The sequence below is a fragment of the Notechis scutatus genome, chromosome 3 (genome assembly GCF_049901735.1).
Source record: "Notechis scutatus isolate UNSWTSFEM ecotype Mainland chromosome 3, rNotScu1.2, whole genome shotgun sequence".
Lineage (NCBI taxonomy): Eukaryota > Metazoa > Chordata > Lepidosauria > Squamata > Elapidae > Notechis > Notechis scutatus.
In genome coordinates this window covers 15,901,568-15,922,660 of record NC_142011.1, presented here as the reverse complement: position 1 = coordinate 15,922,660, position 21,093 = coordinate 15,901,568, and the positions used below count along the sequence as shown (strand labels likewise).

General features: G+C 39.1%; 2 protein-coding genes across 5 annotated transcripts in view; both read right to left on the bottom strand.

The window, feature by feature from the left end:
* Window positions 1-1,508: 1,508 nt before the first annotated feature.
* ANKRD60 (ankyrin repeat domain 60) lies at window positions 1,509-8,159 on the bottom strand. The gene is made up of 5 exons (XM_026665089.2): window positions 7,886-8,159; window positions 7,242-7,372; window positions 4,723-4,888; window positions 3,101-3,316; window positions 1,509-2,081 (listed from the first exon to the last, which is right to left on the bottom strand). Exons 1-5 carry the CDS (start codon window positions 8,157-8,159, stop codon window positions 2,053-2,055), a joined length of 816 nt encoding a protein of 271 aa, XP_026520874.2. The 3' UTR covers window positions 1,509-2,052.
* A 3,680-nt stretch (window positions 8,160-11,839) lies between these two features.
* Window positions 11,840-21,093, bottom strand: part of LOC113410386 (serine/threonine-protein phosphatase 4 regulatory subunit 1-like) — a 45,735-nt gene continuing 36,481 nt past the window's right edge. For all 4 annotated transcript variants that reach the window (XM_087959245.1, XM_026664928.2, XM_087959246.1 and 1 more), the window contains 5 exons: window positions 20,009-20,109; window positions 17,618-17,738; window positions 17,243-17,377; window positions 14,960-15,101; window positions 11,840-13,159 (listed from right to left, as the gene is read on the bottom strand). In XM_087959245.1, the coding sequence (XP_087815371.1) occupies window positions 13,005-13,159; window positions 14,960-15,101; window positions 17,243-17,377; window positions 17,618-17,738; window positions 20,009-20,109 (654 nt within the window). In that variant the 3' untranslated portion in view covers window positions 11,840-13,004. The remainder of the gene's footprint in view (window positions 13,160-14,959; window positions 15,102-17,242; window positions 17,378-17,617; window positions 17,739-20,008; window positions 20,110-21,093) is intronic.

Here is a 21,093-nt window from a genome sequence, read left to right as displayed (position 1 = left end):
CTGTGGGCATGGCTAGATGGGCGTGGCAGGGGAAGCATACTGCAAAATCCCATTCCCTCCCCATCCCACTAACCTGCTTCCCAGTTCCGTTCTCCTGTGCAGGGCAACCAAAGAAGACCCAGCCAATCAGCTGGGCCTTGGGAGGCAGGGAATAGTTGGGGGCGGGGCCAGTCAGAGGTGGCATTTGCCGCTTCTCCGAACTACTCACAATTTCCACTACCAGTTCTCCAGAACTATATGTTGTGTGCGTGTTCCTAACTTCAGTTATTCATATTAATTCCTTGCTTTTCCTTTTTCCTTACTTCTTAAATTTGCATTTGTCTAAGGGCAGGCACCTGATCTTTTAAAATAAACATTTTGCTATCTGTCAGTGTTGTGTACTGAAAGTGCACTGCAGTGATGATGGCATCCTTCAAAATTCACATTTGAAAATAACTTTGTTGAACCTAGTGGCGGTCAGAAAGCAGCAGCATGCACTCTTGAGTTCTTTAGAGGATGTGGAGGGGGGAGGGGAAACCAAGCAAAAGAAAAAGTGACTGGTTTTAAAGGAACCTGATTTTGCACTTAAAGATGTCTTCATGAAACCAAGCAGGGGTGCACTACAGCCAGTTCAACTGTACCATCTAAGATGCTGAGACATCAGCCATCTGTAAGGCATTGCCCAAAACAGGAGTCTCCAACCTTAGCAAGTTTCAGACTTGTGGACTTCAACTCCCAGAATCCCTCAGGCAGCTTTGCTTTGCTGGCTAAGGAATTCTGGGAGTTGAAGTCCACAAGTCTTAAACTTGCCAAGGTTGGAGACCCCCTGGTCCAAAGGATGCACAAATGAGGCTTCCCACTTTTCGGAAAGATAAAATTCAGGACTTCTGCTCATTCCTAGATAAAAGTATTTTCCTTACTAAATGACAAAAAAAAAAACCTCAGTAGAAAAGAAACTAAGCTGTTGTAAAGAGCCAAACTGACAACGGTAGAGCTGTATTTCTCAACCTTGGCAACTTCAAGATGCGTGGACTTCAATTCCCAGAATTCCCCAGCTGGGAATTCCTGGCTGGAGAATTCTGGGAGTTGAAGTCCACACATTTTAAAGTTGCCACTTTAGCTGAAAAACACTGTAGTAGAGTTTTTGAGGCAAACTTCTGTTCTCCTTCTCAATGGCCTACTTTGTTTTCCTCAAACGTGACAAGTGAATGCTCCCTTGGAAGACAGTTCTGTGTGCCATGTCTGAAAGGAGACCCAAATCCTTCACCTTGTTTTAGTTACATCTACCCTCTCAGCGCCAACAGTCTAGACAATTTTTTTTAAAAAAAAAACCTGACTTCCTTTTTCCTCAAACTGCAAAATATTCAATAAGCAATAAATGTTTCGATAATAACTCCGACATCTGCCAGGAACATGTTGCAAACTACCACAATTAGAAAGCAGTATTTTGGGGTGGGTGGTTGTGTGTGTGTTTTTTTTTTTTTTTTTTAAGGAAGAAAACAGGCTGTACAAATCACAGAAAGCATATGGACGTTTTTACAGTACATATGTATGTATGTGGAGATATTACCTGAATACTTTACAAAGCAGGAGAGAAGATCATGGTAGCCAAAGAGCTCTTCCTTATTTCTTGCCTTGCCCCGGGATTACAACCATCAAGTGGTAGCTACAACCCAGAACACAACCTGGATTCATTTGTTTCAGTGCTATTGCCATTTCTTCAGCCAAACTTGGTTCTGGCAAATTTTGAAGGTTTTCCTGCTCCCAAGTGTATATCTCAAAGCCCAATGGTTGTGGATTGATGTCCAGTCTTTGCACGCCCTCTGGTGGTCACTGATAGAATGACAGTCCGATTGCTCAAGCAGGAAGTGATACTCAAAAAAGGAGATTTGTCTTTGGTAGTGATACAGTTTAAAATTAGGAATGGAAGGCCCTCTGATTTAGTGGTTAGCTGAGGCCATAAAGAACCAGGGTGAACAATTCAGTAATAATTCAACACACAATATGGATGGTTTGGAATGTAATAACTTTGTTGAGACATAGCTGGCCGAGCAGAGCCTGGGCGGGGAATGTTTAAAGATCCTTTATCTGCCTTTTGCTCCCTAGAAGAATTGAGATATAGTTAAATAATAAATATACCTGTTTATTCAGTTACAGTTTTGTACCAAAAAGTTTGACAAGATTACCTGTCCATTCCTCTGTACCAACGTTGGTATTCAAATTCTTTTACTACCGGTTCCATGGGCGTGGCTTGGTGGGCATGGCTTGATGGGCGTGGCAGGGAAAGGACACTGCAAAATCTCATTCCCTCCCCACCCCACTAACCTGCTTTCCAGCTCTGTTCTCCTGTGCAGGGCAACAAAAGAAGACCCAGCCAATCAGCTGGGACTCGGGAGGCAGAGAATAGATGGGGGCGGGGCCAGTCAGAGGTGGTATTTGCCGGTTCTCCAAACTACTCAAAATTTCTGCTACCGGTTCTCCAGAACTGGTCAGAACCTGCTGAATACCACCTCTGTGTGAGACCATTTAATTAAGATTTCTTCAATATAAAAAGGAAGTAGAACGCTATAAAAATTCCTGTAGGGCTTCTAACTTAGTGATCTGAGCAGAAACTTGAGTAAGATTGACTCAACCCATTATACACAGTTTAATACAGTCAGGTACCTTCTAGATTTAATACTGGGGCTACCTCAGAGGAAGTAAGAGAGGTACTATGGTATGGAGGTTAAGGGATTGATCTAGAACTGTGGTAACCTTAGTTCTAGCTCACCTCAGTCATGAAAGCTCTCTGGATGACTTTGGGCTATTCTACCAGCCGCATCTACTCCATAGGTGGCTGATGGTTGCTGGGATAATGGGATAGAAGCAAACACTGTAGCTCCGCCATGAGGAGCACATGCCTGACACTAGTAACCATGGAGGAACTTGAAGACTTTCTATCATTGCTGTAACTATCTCATTTACAGCTGGGGAGAAATGAACTCTTGTATTTCAATACCGTATACATTTCTGAAGAAAAATTCACATGGAAAACGTTCTTAATCCCTCCATCAGTTGTACAATGAAATATCTGCTTTAGCTTCCAGATTCTGTTTGATGTTTTGCTGTTGGCTGCTTCTACCTGTTCGGATCATCCACCTGTGCCGGAAGAGTTTCCTTTCGCTCTCTTTCTGTTTCCACAGCCGGGCCAGCTGTGCAGCGTTGTGTCCTTCATTGTCCTCATCACTGACCCTGGCTCCGCCATCAAGGAGGATACTGATACATTCAACCTGGCCTGAAGTGACAGCAGCGTGGAGGGCTGTCCTACCCAGAGGCGTTTTAAGTTTCGCATCAGCGCCTGGAAAGGAATAGAAGACATATATCTGGGATTCAGTAAGGTCGGGTTTAACATTTGTTTCATATAAAATGCAGCCAGAGATAGAGTCTCTTTTATCAAGATCAAGTGAGGTACTAATGCCACTCTATAAAGCCTTAGTAAGACCACACCTACAGTACTGCATCCAATTTTGGTCACCACACTATAAAAAAAGATGTTGAGGCTCTAGGAAAAAGTGCAGAGAAGAGCAACCAGGATGATTAGGGGACTGGAGGCTAAAACATACAATGAACGGTTGCAAGTACTCAGCATGGTTAGTCTAGTGAAGAGAAGGACCAGTGGAGACAGTGCTCTAATATTTGAGGGGCTGCCAGAGAGGAGGGGCTCCGGCTATTTTCCAAGGCACCCAAAGGCCAGACAAGGAATAATGGATGGAAACCGGTCAAGGAGAAATTCAACCTAGAAATAAGAATAACTTTTCTGACAGTGAGAACAATCAACCAGCGGAACAGCTTGCCTTCAGAAGTTGTGGGAGCATCATCCCTGGAAGCTTTCAAGAAGAGACTGGACTGCCTGCCATCTGTCAGAAATGGTGTAGGGTAGCCTGCTTGGGCAAGGGGTTGGACTAAAAGACCTACAAGATCCCTTCCAACCCTGTTGATCTGACAAAGATCTGTTATCCTCAGAGGACACATTTCTCATGCTCCATCGCTGGAGGCTTTTAACAGACCAGACAGCCGCTTGTCTAAAATGGTATAGGTCTCATGCTCAAGCAGGAGGTTGGACTAGAAGACCTCCAAGGTCCCTTCCAACTCTGTTATTCTATGTTCTAGCCTGAGATGTTCTTTCCTCTTAAGCAGAGGTTTAAGTTGTCCGTGTCGTCACTGCCACACAACGGGTCTAGCTACACTGGCTTGGTCCTTATCGCTCTGCGTATCGTCTGAGGCAGCCCTGAAGATGTTGGAAGTTGGGCAGTTCTGGGCTCCTGAAAGAGAGGCTGGATCAGCTACAGGCAGAACTGATTTGCCACATGGCCAGCTGGGAGGAGGGGTTGGTTTGAGAAAGGAAAGTTCCAAAGCCTCTTTTGGAGACAGACGTTTTTGAAGATGCCCATCTTGGAAGCCCTAAGCATGAAAACAGAAATTTGTTTAATATACATATACAAATGAATCTGGCTTCTTCCCCATTATCAGGTCGCAAAAGGTGACACGACCCCGGGACACTGCAACGGTCACAAATATGAGTCCATTGCCAAGCTTCTGAATTTTTATCATGTGATGCTGCAACAGTCATAAGTGTGAAAAATGGTCATTTTTTCAGTGCTGTTTGGTCACTAAATAAATGATTGTAATTTGAGGACTACCTGCGTAGAGGGAAAAATCAGCATGGACTATATTATGGGAGTCTTTCAGAACTCAGTACGCTACCATTTTGGAGCAAAAATTCCACTGCCTTTGTGTGGCCTCTGTGAGCAGTAATAAACAAAGCCACGAATGCTCGATGCGCTAACCAGTCGTTCCTCTTTTCTTCCGTCATTAGCTTCGAATTTGCAGTGCTGAACCCGGAGGTCTGTGTAACTCCTACGGTTTGCAACTGGCAACAAAGAAGCAAATGTTAAGGGCTCCGTATTGAGAAGCAGGCAAAGGAAACATAATACCCGCTGTCGGGTAGTTCTCGACTTGCAACTGTTCATTTAATGACTGCTCAAAGTTATGACGCTCTCAGAAAAAAATAAAGATTTACAACTTGGCAATTGGACTGCAAAGGTTTTGTCGCCGTTCGAGGAGACACTGCCAGTGTGTTTTGAGTTGTCAATTCAAAACACACTGATGATATCTCCTCAAAGGGTGATGAAATGTTTGCAAGCAAATTGCCAAGTTCAAACCAGCAGCCTAACTACCAATCCGAGCTAATAATATTCAAACACATTTCATGATTTACAACTTTACTCGCACCGCTGTAAAATTGGGTCCAGTTCAAATTACAATCACAGTTACTTATAACAGAAATAGTAATTCTGATCCCAACTGTGGTCATAACTCAAGGGCTACCTATAAATAAGTCCCTTGTGATCTTCTCTATTTACAGTTGTGAGATTTTCTGTGATCTTCTATTTAAGGACTGGTAATCCACAACTTATGACCACAATTGAGCCCCAGATTTTTGTTGCTAAGCATGATAGTTGTTAAATGATCTCTCCCCCCCCCACATTTTATGACTTTTCTGTAGAAGATGAAACGACTGAACCCGAGGGAGGGGTCAAACACATCATCAGTCATGAGTTCCTGTGCACCCACAAGAGGTCAAAGTCCAGCCTACCTTGAATTCCTTCTATTCTTATCTCCCGCTAATTTCTCTTGACCATCAGTAGTTCAGATTCTTGAAAGGAGCTTAAGCTTGCAATAAATCTTTATTCCCATTTGAACTGCCTGAATCCCCTGATTTCCTTAGCACTTGCCACTTTCTTGCCATAGTTCTTAAGTGAATCACTGCAGCTGTTAAGTTAGTAACATGATTGTTAATTGAGCCTGGCTTCCCCACTCTTCGCTTGTCAGAAGATTATGAAAGGTGATCACATGACCCCTGGACACTGCTACCGTCATAAATATGAGTCAGTTGCCAAGCATCTGAATTTTGATCACGTGACCATGGGGATGTAAGTGTGAAGAACGGTCGTAAGTCACCTTTTTCATCACCGTTATAACTTCGAATGATCACTGAATGAACTATTGCAAGTCGAGGATTCACCGTATCTAATCCTGATTTATTTTCTGAGGTAACCAAAACATTCAGATAATTTTACTTCATTTTGGTGCCTTTTGTTTTGATTTGTAAGGTGTCTCAAAACCTTAAAGTAGCCAACCAAGGCTGTCTACATCTCTGAGGGACTGTCCAGCTGGGTAAGATTCCTTTTAACACTTCAGTTTTGAATGTTGATAATTTCAGAAGAAAGATTTCTTTTGGAGCCTGGGATGGTGATAAGGCGCCTTTTATGACATGCTTTCCCACCTCCAGGCTGAAGGGGAAGGATGAATATCGCAGTCTGGAAAGGAGAGAAGGCTCTCCCAGCACCTCAGAGGCCAGCCATGAGGGAGAGGCCTTCCTTAACATTATTGTTGTGTTACTTTCTGTTATCCTCTGTTATGTCATGTTCTATTGTTGTGAAGTTACATCGTGTTATGATGTGGTGTTGTGATGTTACATTACATTACATTACAATTTTACTCCATTAATTTATTTGATTTTACGAGTTTTATTGTTTTAAATTGTGGTTTTATATGTTGTAAGCCACCTTGAGTCGCCATGGCGAATAGGCGGCAATACAAATAAAATAAAATCAAATAAATAAATAAATGTGAGCATTCAGAACCACAATAACCAAGATTTCTGAAAGCAAATTATTGGAATATTGTTTACTTCTTGATTGTTGATCTGATGTTAATCTTGGTGTTAATCTATGTTCATCTGGGTGTTGATTGCTGGTGGTGAGGTCCTTTTTGTTCCCATTGTGACTTGATGATTGTCTCTTTGGAATGATATGTAGATGTTGTTTGTGTCTATGTTTCTATTGATGATCAATTTGTCAGCTTCCAGGAATGTTCTAGCAGTGTGGTTCTCAACCTTTTCTTCACCACAGACCCCCTTTAAATACCCTTTGTGGCCACAGACTGTGACCACGGACCCCCCAAGACTTAATTCAAGATTTAAATCATCACATTTCTTCAATCCTTCCTGGATCCTGTGACAATATTGTGGCGTCCCCAGGGGTCCACAGACCACAGGTTGAGAACCATTGCTCTAGCGTTTTTGGTATTATGCCAAAATTTAGCTCTTTCTCACCTTTTACCACTGAAATATTCCTTACCTCAAAGGAAGCCCTTCAAAAATCACTTGCTGTAGTTTCTGTAGAACAGCATGAAGTACTTTTTAAAACTTTCAAACTAACCTTCTTGATCTTTCCACTTGCAGCTGCAGCCACCAATTGTCCCCAAGAATCTTCTGGCCAAATTCGCATAGTAAGCATTCCTCCAGGGACAATTTCATGTTTCCTCAAAGTAGACTCATCCTCAAGATCTGCTGTAGAAGCAAACTGGAAGTAGTAGTAGTAGTATATCCTGGGTAGGTTTAAAACACTACAAGCCAATAATATTGTGTTTTTAAAAAAACAATTCCTATGAGCTGCAGAGTCCTTGATGCTCTCTGGTTTGTTTGCTTGCAAACATTACATTACTGAACTAGGTAATGAGTGATTAACTAATCAGCTAGACTAGAAGATAAACATTTCTAAATAAAATAACCTGATTTGACTTAACAATGAACCCAGATTTCATTAACACAGAATTTGGGAGTACCTATGCACTATACAGGTTTTTTTTTAAAGTATATCCAAACCTGGTCTTCTATGATATAATATAGCTACATATTATAACCATTTATTTTTATCATTTATGCTGGAGACCTTGTGGACTAATAACCCTTGAAACTGTCCAATATTCAGGAAAAAAATTCCTGGCTCAGCCAGTCAGACATTACATGGAGGATTATGACACTGTGGTAAGACATAGCTGCCACATAGACAAGAGCGCTCACCTTCATCCAGATACTGAATTCGCTGAAAATTCACTGGGATCCCAACATAAAGCTCAAGTCGATTCTTCAGTTTACCAATACTTAAGTCCCGGTGACATTCAGGTAACGAAAATAATTCATCAGATTCAATTATTTGTAACTTGATATTGAAGAGCCGTGACTGCGGAGATAAAAGGTCTCCTAAACGCAAATGTCGTTGCCATAATGTACGTGAACTCGTTGCAGTTCTGGTTTGGGGATTTGTGCTAAGTGTCAGTCTTCTTTTGCTTTGCATTCTGCGAACAAGGCAGCGCGCGCTAGATTCTTTCCACCTGAGAATCTCCGTAGACACTTTCCACCTGAACCAACGATGTCATGACTGAAGAACAATGCCTGGTCAGGCAAGTCACTAGAACGTAGCCAATGTGATGTCATGATGTAGCTAGGACACACACCTGGAAAGTTTCCACCTGAGCGATCAAACTTCTTACAGCAAGCATTGGTAAAAGAAATACATGATTTAAAACCCCAATAAGCTGATAAAGGGTCCTCAAAGAATCAAGCTCAAGTCAGCTTTCCTCCCTAACGCGGTATAGCAATAGCACTTAGACTTACATACTGCTTTATAGTGCTTTACAGCCCCTCTCTAAGCGGTTTACAGAGTCAGCATATTGCCCCCCAACAATCTGGGTCCTCATTTTACCCACCTCGGAAGGATGGAAGGCTGAGTCAACCTGGAGCCTGATGGGATTTGAACTGCCAAACTGTAGGCAGCTGGCTGCAGAAGTAGGTTGCAGTACTGCACTCTAACCACTGTGCCACAGAGGCTCTATCATCATCATCATATATCCTATAGTAATTAGCCAGTTTGGTCTAGCGGTTAAGATACCAAGCTAGAAATGAGTTCTAGTCTCATCTTAGCTGTGAAAGCCAGCTGGGTGACTCTGGGTCAGCCCCTCATCAGCCCAACTCAACTGACAGGGTTGTTGCTGTGGGGAAAATAGGAGGCAGGAGTACAGGCAGTCCTTGACCTTCAACAGTTCATTTAGTGACTGAAGTTATGCCAGCACTGAAAGAAGTGACTTATGACCATTTTTCACACTTATGACCATTGCAGCATCCTCATGGTCACGTGATCTGCATTTGGATGCTTGAGAACTGTCTCACGTTTACAATGGTTGCAGTGTCCGAGTCATGTGATCCCTTTTTGCTACCTTCTGGCAAGCAAAGTCAGTGGGGAAGCCAGATTCACTTAACAACCGGGCTACTTAAATACTGCAGTGATTCACTTAATAAATGTGATGAGAAAAAGTCATAAAATAGAGGACAAAACTCACTTAACAAATTTCTTAATTAGCAACTGAAATTTTGGGCTCAATTGTGGTCATAAGTTGAAGACTTAAAAGACTTGAAGGGTTTTCAATTCAATGTATAGAATGCGAAGGATGTGTGTGCTTATTTTCATAGTCATAATGTACACTGAAGATGGTATTTAATTCCATTGTACAAGGTGCAATGACAATAAACGAACTAAACTACCTGTATTAGATGTTTGCCATATTGAGCCGTTTATTTAAAAAAAGTAATAAATGTGGGATATAAATAATATGAAATGCTGATTAATGCTGTGCTGTTTGCATGCTAAATGATGTTCGAAAAGAATATGCAGTAATAAGAGTACATTCAATAAACAGAATTTGATAAAACGGTGGAATTTATTGATATAAATAAGAATAGAAAGTTACATAGATTCTTACAAAATCAGTGGCACATTCAGACCCTATCCAACTATTTGGATTCTAACCACCATTCTTTACAGGTTTAACTACTACAGCAGAATTGCAACTAAAAAGTTGTAACTATGTTGCAACAGATAACACCAGGTTTGATTTCAAAATGAAATCCATGCAGCTTCTGTAAGAAGAGGTGACTATGTATCAGCTCTAACTCACTGTGAGGTTCAATTACTTTTATGCTATTTGAAAAGAACATGTGACTATCCTCAAATGTCCATTAGTGTTTTTTCACCTAGAGTAACCTGTAAGGTATCATCACATCATCAGTTTTTATTACAGGTAAACCGTTTTTAAGACTACCATACTGCACAGATCCCAGTGTTGATTTATAAGTGGGTCTAACAGCAATTGTGAAATGAATGGTGTTGGTGCAGTTCTTTATTACTTAAACCCAAAGCTAATAAACTGAATTGTGAAAATAAATGGGGAACCAAAGCAAGTTGGAGTGTCCAGAATTTTTCATTCCTCTACTGCATGCAACTATAGTTTGAAAACATTCTACAAAATTTTTTAACGAAAATTGTTTATATTTTTTTTTTAAATCCTCAGATCTAGGTGTTAATTATTAATGAAAAGTTTGATTTGTCATTTCAGTAAAAAATTTCTGCCATTTACTCATGCATAAATGCCAATTAAAAAAAAATCATGAAAACTACGGCAACAACCTCCACACGTATTTTTGATATTTAGTTGGATAGTGTAGGAAATAATTCTAATCTAAAATTAACATGGCCATCAAACAACCGTCTAAACAGCAGACTATATATACAGTTCTTTTCAGACATTTCTACATGCATTCAAAAACATGGTGATGAAAAAAATGAACTTTTTACAGAAGCAAAAATTGATTTTTTTTTAGAAAAATCTTAACTATTAAAATATTTGTAGGATACAAGCGTTAGAAAAAGATAGTGAAACTACAAAAGAACTGTCACTGCAGAGTAACTGCAGACATTAAAAAATCATTTGCATTGAAGAGGCATTTTGTTTAAAACTTAGTCAAACACTTAAATATAGAATCAGCTTGCAGAATTTAGTTTACACATTTTTATACCGAAATACCAAAGACATATTTTTAGATGTTCAAAAAACATTTTAGAAACTTGCAAAGTAAATAAGATTATTATAAAATCTAAAAACTGTTTTGCAACCTGGAACACAATCTTTCATAGCATTGTGTCCAAAATGTGTTAAACAATTCTAATAAATTAAATCATTGTCATTTTTTTTTAAAAAAAGACACAAACAGACAATACACAGGACAACAACTTATCGTAACAAGGACATTTAAGATATTAGCTGAATAATCAGGCTTGCAACAAAGCATATTTTACATATTTTCTAAAGTGATTCTACTACGTTTATCCCAAAATTAAAATCTTTCTTATAGATTTTTGGGATTAATAACCTCATTTCTATATCAATACACAATTTAAAAATGTCTTAAGAATATTGTTCCGTAACTAAAAATAAAACCATTAACTCAAGCAATGATCATTTATTTCTGTGAATGATTCCTAGGAGATGCCTATGTCATATATATTTTTGTTCTGCCAAACAAATCATGCTGTAAGAGGGGTTGTTTTCAGGGGGTTAGTTCTTACACTAGTACATATAGTAAATTCTTTGTATAATTTAAATGTTCGTATCTATCTAGAGCTAGCGGACTCACAGTATAATCTTTAAATTGGGAAGGTTATGTCCAGCAGCTCTCACCAGTCCAGTGTTTTTCAGCCTTGGTAACTTTTAAATATGTGGACTTCAACTCCCAGAATACCCTGGCCAGCGAGTCCACATATCTGAAAGTTGCCAAGATTGGGAAACACCTCACAGACTGAGTTTCATTGTTTTTCCAAATCTCTTGCATGTATGACTGTATTTTAACAATATAAAATCAAGATAAACATTGATCCACCTCTTTCCCTTTCCTTCCCCCCCTTATTTATTTTTTCCCCATTTTTATCTTGTCCAAAGCAATAAGAAAAAAACTATTTTTTTACTCTATTCATAGCTTCAGCAAGAAGCTCAGGGATCAAGGTTGGTCTAAACCAGGGGTGTCCAACCTTGGCAACTTTAAGACTTGTGGACTTCAACTCCCAGAATTCCTCAGCCAGCTTTGCTGGCTGAGGAATTCTGGGAGTTGAAGTCCACAAGTCTTAAAGTTGCCAAGGTTGGACACCCCTGGTCTAAACAGTATGACTTCATATGCACATAGAGAGATCAGGACATTTGTCTAAGTGGAGATCCTCCACACTAAGTGGAAAGTTGTTTCAGAAGGTCTCCCGATCTTCAGAAATAGCTGATCGTGGAATATATAATTAGGGGGAAATCTGCAAAATCCAAAGACTATACAGATCGCTAGATAAAAAATACTTCATACTGAATTTTCTGTCACTCTTGAAAAGAAGAATAGCCCCAGTCCAGACATTCAATTCTTGGAATTTCAAACTTATGCTAACTCCTATCCCAAGCTTCTTTCTCCCTTGGGAAAATTCTAATTTCCTTCAGCAAATGTTGAGAAACTCCCCAAAATAATGAAATCTAACAGTTTATAAGCCCGAGCATCAAACCGTCTCCTATGAAATATACCCTAGAAAATATGTAAGGATTTCTTCAGATGTAGCTGTTTCAAAACAGGAGGTTTCATCAGAAGACATACCAGTACCAGTCAAAGATAGAGGTGAATAGTTCATTTAATTTCCCACACTCTGCTAAAATTCATGAAACTGTCTGCTATCATCTTAAAGAGAACATTAATCTGTACTTTTACTTTTATCTTTTTTTCAAGTTACAGATTTGTTTTCTTAACTCTTTACCAAACAGCACAATTTCATGGTTTAAATAATGTAATACCATAAAATGGGGATGGCCGTGGTTCAATTAAGAGCAAAATAAGCAAGTGGCTCATATATTTTAAGTTCACCAACGATGCTCTTAGTTTTAGTCATACCAAGCATTGTCTTGGTTTGTCACTGTAACTTGAGTCAGTGTATTTAAAAAGGCATATTCTTAGTTTGTGGAATGATATTTAAGCTGCAAATATGCATGAGCTCACATAACCATATGAACATATAACTGGATGTTTGATAGAGATAAGCATTACTCCTCATGTTCATGAAAGAACATAATTATATTAAAAAATTAATAAACAAGTATTCCCTATCAAGGTGGTATGTACACAAAAGGACAAACATGTTTCTCACTTTAATAACAGAATTAAGAACATGGCCTTTTCTTGTGAATTATTTCCTTGATAGAGTCCTCTTCCACCAAGTTGGTTAGTAGTCATAGCAGGAACTTGTTAGCTGAATAATAATTTCATAGACTACATGCACAAAAAAATGTTAATTTTGTTTTTCAAGTAACGTGATATGCATGTTACTGAGTTTTGGTTTGATGGTGGCAAAAAACGAAACGTCTTGATCTCTATCTGCTTGGAGAATCAACACAGTCTCTTCCACAGCATCCAGATGAGGATTCCCAACACTTCTAAAATATGCTAAGAAATTAATATGAGAATATTATTCAGTATCAAAGCATTCATTTACCTACTTTTAAACAGTGGGGTCTCATATAAAACGAACAATAAAATGAAAGTGAACAATCAAAAGGAATAGGAAATGAAAATATTACTCAAAGTCTTTACAGCATGGAAAAACATATAGATGTTCAGGTTATTAAAGCCTACCAAATTCCCGGTAAGTAGAATAGAATAGAATAACAGAGTTGGAGCAAACCTTGGAGGTCTTTTAGTCCAACCCCTTGCTTAGGCAGGAAACCCTATATACCATTTCAGACAAATGGTTGTCCAATCTCTTCTTAAAAACTTCCAGTGTTAGAGCATTCACAACTTCTGGAGACAATTTGATCTACTGATTAATTGTTCTAACTCTCAGGAAATTTCTCCTTAGTTCTAGGTTGCTTCTCTCCTTGATTAGTTTCCAACCATTGTTTCTTGTCCTGCCTTCTGGTGCTTTGGAGAATAGCTTGATTCCCTCTTCTTTGGGGCAGCCCCTGAGATATTAGAACACTGCTATCATGTCTTTTTATCAAACTAGACATACCCAGTTCCAACAACCATTCTTTTTATGTTTTAGCCTCCAGTCCCCTTAATCTCTTCTCTGCACTCTTTCTAGAGTCTCAACATATTTTTTACATTGTGGCGACCAAAACTGGATGCAGTATTCCAAATGTGACCTTACCAAGGCATTATAAAGTAGTATTAACACTTCACACGATCTTGATTCTCTGTTTATGCAGCCTAAAACTGTGTTGGCTTTTTTGGCAGCTGCAGCAAAAAAGGGGCAAGCTGAGCCATTTAGAGACAACTCCACAACCTTGCTACCACTGACAATTTTATTCTGTACCACAACTGAGGCATTCCACTTTAAATATATCAGGGTCAGGATAACCAATAAGCATATCTGCACTTACAGATTCAACAGGTCAATGGCAGAATACACACTTGCAATTAGGAAGATCACAGATAAAATGATGGCTTCTGATGATGACTTTTTTGTTTTTCAAATTTGACTCTTTGCCGAGATCGTGGGAGGCCGGGTTATAATAGGGGATTGTGGGAGGCCAGGTTATAATAGGGGAAATTATTTTTGTGTGGGATCTTTTGCTTATTGTGAAGAGTTTAGAGTCTTTAATTTTTATTTATTTATTAAATTTCTACACTGCCCATGTCACCAAACTCACTCTATATGCACAATGCATAAACAAAAAATAAAAACTTGAGGCAAAGCTGGAAACATTCTTCTCTTGAAATTCCAAAAAGTAATTGCTAATCAGGATCAACAATACTGGAGTTAGATCACGGGTGTCAAACTCATGGTGTCACATTTGCTGTCATTGCAATGGTTTCCCCCTTTGTGGAGGTGGGGTGGGTGTGGCCTGCGCATGATGCATCCGGCCTACAGGCCACCAGTTTGACACCCCTGGGTTAGATGAACCAAATTCTAATTCACATTAAGAGAGCTCAGCTTGGCCAGGTGAGTCTAAGCAACTCACATAACCATCAATTTCTGGTAGAAGGAGAACACAAGGCAGCAATGCTATGGCATCTGAAACCCATGTAATCCTTTTGTTCTTAAGTTTTGCATTATCTATATTGAAAAACTGTAGGCGCTTCATCATTGGAGGTTTTTAAAGAAAAGATTGGACAGCCACCTGTCTGAAATGGTTGGACTAGAAGACCTCCAAGGTCCCTTTCAGCTCTATTCTGAGTACATAATTTTAAAGACAACCACCTAGTAGTGCATATTAGCACTGCCTCCAAAAGGACTAAACATACCTTTCTCCAATAATGTTTGCCTCAGTGCTTTGGCAAGCAAAACCCGTACATTTGGCACAGGATCAGAAGCTAGGCTTAGAAGGCTGGGCAACAGGTGTTCAACAAACTGGTCCACAGGCATGCATTCTTCTTCAACTACTGCCTTTAATCATAAAACAGGAAAAAGCACTACAGATAGTCCTCAACTTACCACAGTTCGCTTAGAGACCATTCAAAGTTATAACAGGCACCCAAAAAAGTGACTTATGACCATTTTTCGCACTTATGACCATTGCAGCATCCCCATGGTCATGTGATTTACATTTAGATGCTTGATAACTGATTCACATTTATGACCGCTGCAGTGTCCCAGGGTCACGTGATCCCCTTCTGCGACCTTCTGACAAGCAAAGTCAATGGAGAATCCAGATTCACTTCACAATTGTTACTAATTTAAGAACTGCAGTGATTCACTCAACAAATACGGCAAGAAAAGTTGTAAAATGGGGCAAAACTCACTTAACAAATTTATCTCGCTTAGCAACATAAATTTAGGGCTCAATTGTTGCTTGTAACTTGGGGACTACCTGTATTTAGAGAGGATCAAATGAACTGATATGGACCATTGCAATTTTATATGAACTTTGCTAAAATCTAGTTGCAAATAAATGTATTACTGTAGCTAAAAGTTAATGATCTTTCTTATGAGACACTGCCTTTAATTAAAATAAAATACATATTTTAATCACTGACCAAGCTAATGTTCATAGATATAACAATTGTGAAATGCTATGTACTCCCTTGTGTATCTATTCAGTTTCAGCATGTCAGACAGATTGTAGACATGGGTAACTACATGGATTTTACATGAGATTTGAACAATGGCTGTTTCTTGAAACATGCTAACAGGTCTTTTTTAGATGTGCTAAAGATGCAAAACAGACGGATACTCTACTCAGCAGTTACATCCAAAATAGCTAAATTCTTGCTGATCTTTACAGAGAACTTTTGTCGATCTATGCATTCTAATATGTGCACATTGCAAGTCAAATATTTTGCTTCCTCAAACTTCTAAAAATAGCCTAAAAAGCAGAACACAGTCCATTCCATTGACAGATGATACAACACAGTAGTGGTACTGAGTGTTCAGTAATACTAATACTGAACAAACAAAATGGATGAAATTGATTATAGCTATAATGCTTAATAGTACAATTACATAAAAAATAATTAGACATAGAACAAGGAACCAAAGACTTCCTTAACTTTGTTCAGCATCATGCAAGGTATAAAAGATAGCACATACCACATGAGAGACAGGTTAGCTTTTGATCCATCTGATACTCAGAAGAAAGTGTTATCTTTTCTGCAAACAGTTTTGATATTCACACAACCTTATATCAAATCCAGTTCACATGATATTAATGCAAAAGAGCTTAGGTTGAGGAACAGTAAACATAGGCTATTTGGTTTTATTTAAAAAGTTATGTGGCATTTTGTTTAATGAAATACAGACCTAACTTCAATGCATCATAATTTATACAATAGCAGCTATGGGAAGCTGTTCCAACTCCTGTAGCATTCACAACACCCACAGAAACTATGAAATGAGGAGTTATTAAGCTACGAGTTGACAAATTAGCCTTACAAAGCCAAAGAATAAATCACTTGGTACCACATGAATTTCCTTCCAAAAATTTTGTCTAGAAATGTAAGAACTTAATTTTAAAAAAATAAACAGCCAAAGAGTGATTGCCATTGGTAAGCAATGCAGACATGTATTATCATGCTTTCAGATCACAATGTTTAGCAACATAAATTCCCATCATAAGTTAAGGACTACCTTACGATATAAATTAATCTTCCCTAAATAAGCTAGTGAGAAGAGAATTATAGAAGGAAAAAAATCACTTGCTTTATCAGGTATGTCCCTGATTATATTCATACGCTGAAAATAACCTCAGAAGTACATGAAAGTGATTTTTCCCCCCTTCCTATCAACAGTGTCCAATTCTCAGAAAATCCCTGGGCAACTCCCTGCATTTTTCTTGGCAAGGTTTTTTAGAAGTAGTTTGCCACTGTTTCCTTCAAGGCTCTCATCTTGGTTATATACCTGAGCCTAGATAATCAGAACAAGTTTCCTTGAGATACCTTTCATGTTTTAAAGTTACGGGTTCTCTCCTCAAATTTCAAATCAAATTTCTCACGCAGGGGACTTAGGATATGATTAGCTTTAATAACAAAATTATATCAGGTAGCTCGGTTCTTTGCTCACATCACAGACACCACAAGAAGCAGACTCACCTGGCAGATGAAAGCAAATGCTTGTCGACCAACCCACTTGGAACAGTGGCGAAATCTCATAATCAACTCATTAATGAAATTTAATCCCAGAGAAGTTGCATTGTATGCATAGAACTTCTGCAGTATTGCTACAGCCTGCAAAAATACCAAAGAATCAAGAAGGAGCAGTGACAGCAGTGTAATAAAATACAATTCCCACAGCAAGTATCACTCATTACACATTTGTTTCCTGTGAATCTCTATAAATAAATATAATTATTATGAACTTTGAGGGGGGGGGAATGCTGAAATAAGTTTCTAGCATTTAAAAGTAGACTTGTTAAGCCAAATGGCTATATCATGTAGAACAAAAGGAGATAAAGGCTGGTGCTTTACCAATTTGAAGGAGATCCACCTGACTTCAGAAACTTTATCTGAACAGAGTGTTAGTGCAATATGTCTTAAGTGGTCGAACACATCATTGGGATTATAAAGTTCAAGTATCAAAATGAGCTGCCTAAAAGAAAAAGAAAAAAGAATTAATTATATATGATCTAGCTTTTAGTTGAAAATACAGATAAGTCTGGAAAATAACACTATTAAGGAATATCATTAGGAACTCAGCATTTTGCAATGGCTTCTACCATACTTTCTGCTTGAAGAATCAATTATGATCTGCAAGCTGCCCAGAGTTGCCTTAACAGCGAGATGGGCAGCGTGTGTGTGTGTTTGTGTGTGTGTGTGTGTGTATGTGTGATATATGTATGTATGCATGTATGCATGCATATATATTTTAATGGATGGAAAGGTGGGTGGGTGGTTGAATGAATGAATGAACAATTTTAAGATTCTTTAGGTTCTTGAATTATATTCTCCTTACTGCTGGTTATATATATATTTAAATTTTGTAGTTTTCACTGATGAAATACCTGTAACTCAAAATCAAGCTTGAAAACTCTTAACAACACTGAGCTATATATATTCATTGTTATTGCAAGAAATATATGGCCATGCTTGTGCCATATGGGCACCTACTAATAAATACATTTACCAAGTAATTGACTACAGTAATTTGAGAAACTAATGTAATAGGGCAACACTGACATAAAAGAAAATGTTACAAGGTTTGGCCACTAGATGTCAGCGATGTTACAATATGTTACACCAACAAAATACCTGTAGTAATATTCATTTGCAGTCAATACAAAATTAACCGAATTATGCAACAGTAGCACCAAATGGAAGGAAGATACTTGTTTCAGTTACAAAATCTGTATTTGTTTAGCTTCACACAACGGAATTCAATGGAATTTTTTTGTTTCTTTGAATTTTGCCAAAAAAAAGAGAGATAAAATAAAATTTGTTGCTCTAGTTGTAATTTATTAGTCTTTATTAATAATTTATTTATTATTGTCTTGTGACATTTGGCAATTAATAATTCAGTGTTGACTTATCAATGGAGGCTATTCAAGAAGTCTTGGGCCACCATGAGAACAGAACACATCCAGGCCCCACACATCACCCCATACTGGACAAGAAATGTGACATTGCCAGCAATATCTTCTGAAAAATGCACTCTGAGGGGATTAAATTTAGTTGGTGGGATGGTCCTGTAGTTAAACCAGCACATTTAATTGCATCTGGATAACTGCCGATGGCCTGAATATTAGTACACTATAATCCTAATGCTGAGCACATGCTAACATGCAGGCCATTGCATTCTAGAGCAATTGCAGTTTCTGTGAGGCCTCCGAGGGCAGCGCAATGTCAAGCGCATTGCAGTAGTCCAGGCAAGTACTGAGGACAGCATATGTCACTGTGGCAACGTCCTCCTACTCAAGGCAGGGGTGAACTGGCAAGGGAGCCCAAGCTGGGCAAAGAGCCTTATGGACGTAGCCTCCACCCATCTCCAGCAATAGCTATCCAAGACGACCCCCAGTCACACAATTGCTCCCACAGGGACAGGCCTCCTCCCCTGAGAGACGCCACTGGAGCTAACTCAGGGCCACAGGGAACAAATAGCAACTTCATCTCGCTTGGGGGTTCAGCTGAAGCCTGTTTTCTTCCATCCAGGCCCTAAGATTCTCTAGGCCAGGGGTGTCCAACCTTGGCAACTTTAAGACTTGTGGACTTCAACTCCCAGAGTTCCTCAGCCAGCTTTGCTGGCTGAGGAACTCTGGGAGTTGAAGTCCACAAGTCTTAAAGTTGCCAAGGTTGGACACCCCTGCTCTAGGCACTGGGACAAGATCTCCTCAGCATCTTCATCTGAGCCTGGGATAGTGATCTCTGATTGAGTATCATCAGTGTATATTGATGATTCTATTCCCCAAACTGTTGGATGACCTATATCCAGCAGCTTCATGTAGACATTAAATGTTTTTTTTTTTTTTTGGGGGGAAAATCAGAGCAGCAGCAAGGCCAATTTTTCTTCTCTTTTCTCCCTCCACCCACCCATGCCAACTGACTGGAATAATCCACTCAGGAAGGAGCAAAACTGCTGAAATTAATACCTCCAATCTCCATTTCTCACAGATTGTCCAAGATTCCCTGGCTGATGGTATCAAAGGCTGCTGAGGGATTTAGTAAGATCAGGAAAGATATTAGATCTCCACCCAGGCCCTTACAAAGAGGGACCAATGCCATTTCAGTCCTAAGCTCAAGCCTGAACACTGAAAAAGGCCCAAGTAATTTGCTTTCTCTGGGATACTGTTTTAATTGTGCTTTCTATGCTTCGAGGTAAATGACACGCCCATCAAAAAATCAAAAATCAAAAAAATCTTAACTTACTCCGCAAGTTCATAACGAAATCGCCAATTTCTGCTATTGTCAGTTACCACAAATTCTTGAAGCTGATAAAGGTATTCGCGTCTTTTTTCAGCATGAAGCAACTAAAAACAAAACGACAAAAACTGTATGTCTGACAATTGATTTTTTCTTTTGTCTAAAGACACACATGACGTTTGATGTTAATCTAGCATGTGTGAAACATGAAAGGCTTATTTCATAGAAATACTTCATTCGCAGTACAGGTAGTCCTCAACTTAATACAGTTCATTTAGTGATCCTTCAAAGTTACAATGGCACTGAAAAAAGTGACAGGTTTTTTTTTCCTTGGTAGGATGGCTACTGAAAAACCTGTCTATATGGGACAGGGATCATTAAACATGCATAAAATCCAGGAATATAAATGTGGGAGAAAGTGCTCTTTCAAATAACCTGGTCTTAAGCCATTTAGAGCTTTAAAGATCAAAACCAACTCTTTAAAATGGGTCTGGAAATGAATCAGCAAAGAACTGATACTACAGATATCCTTTGGGTTACAACCGTTCATTCATCGACCGTTCAAAGTTATGCTTGAGCTGAACAACTAGTATTTAACGAGCCCCTACAGTCACATAATCATGATTTTTGCACACCCTGTTGGCTTTGCATAAGCTGTCAATAGGAAAGCCAACAGAAAACTGGAAACTGAAGGATCCTGGTTTAAGGATCTACGCTATAACAATAGCACTTAGACTTATGTACTGCTTCACAGTGCTTTTATGTGATTTACAGAGTCAGCATACTGCCCCCAACAACCTGGGTCCTCATTTTACCAAACTCGGGAGGATGGAAGGCAGGGTCAACCTTGAGCCAGTCAGGATTGAACTCTTAGAGTGAGCAGTTGTTAGCCCTGCAGTAGTACATTCTAACCACTGCGTCACCACGGCTCTATTCTTATTTAATGGCCTCCAAGGTCCCTTCCAACTCTGTTATTCGGTTAAAGTATCAAGGGCAGGGAGGTTACTCGAACTGCCATCCACTAAGGGATGCAGTCACATCACATCATGCTTTATGACTGTGTCCCTTAGCAATGGCTTTTCTGATCCCAA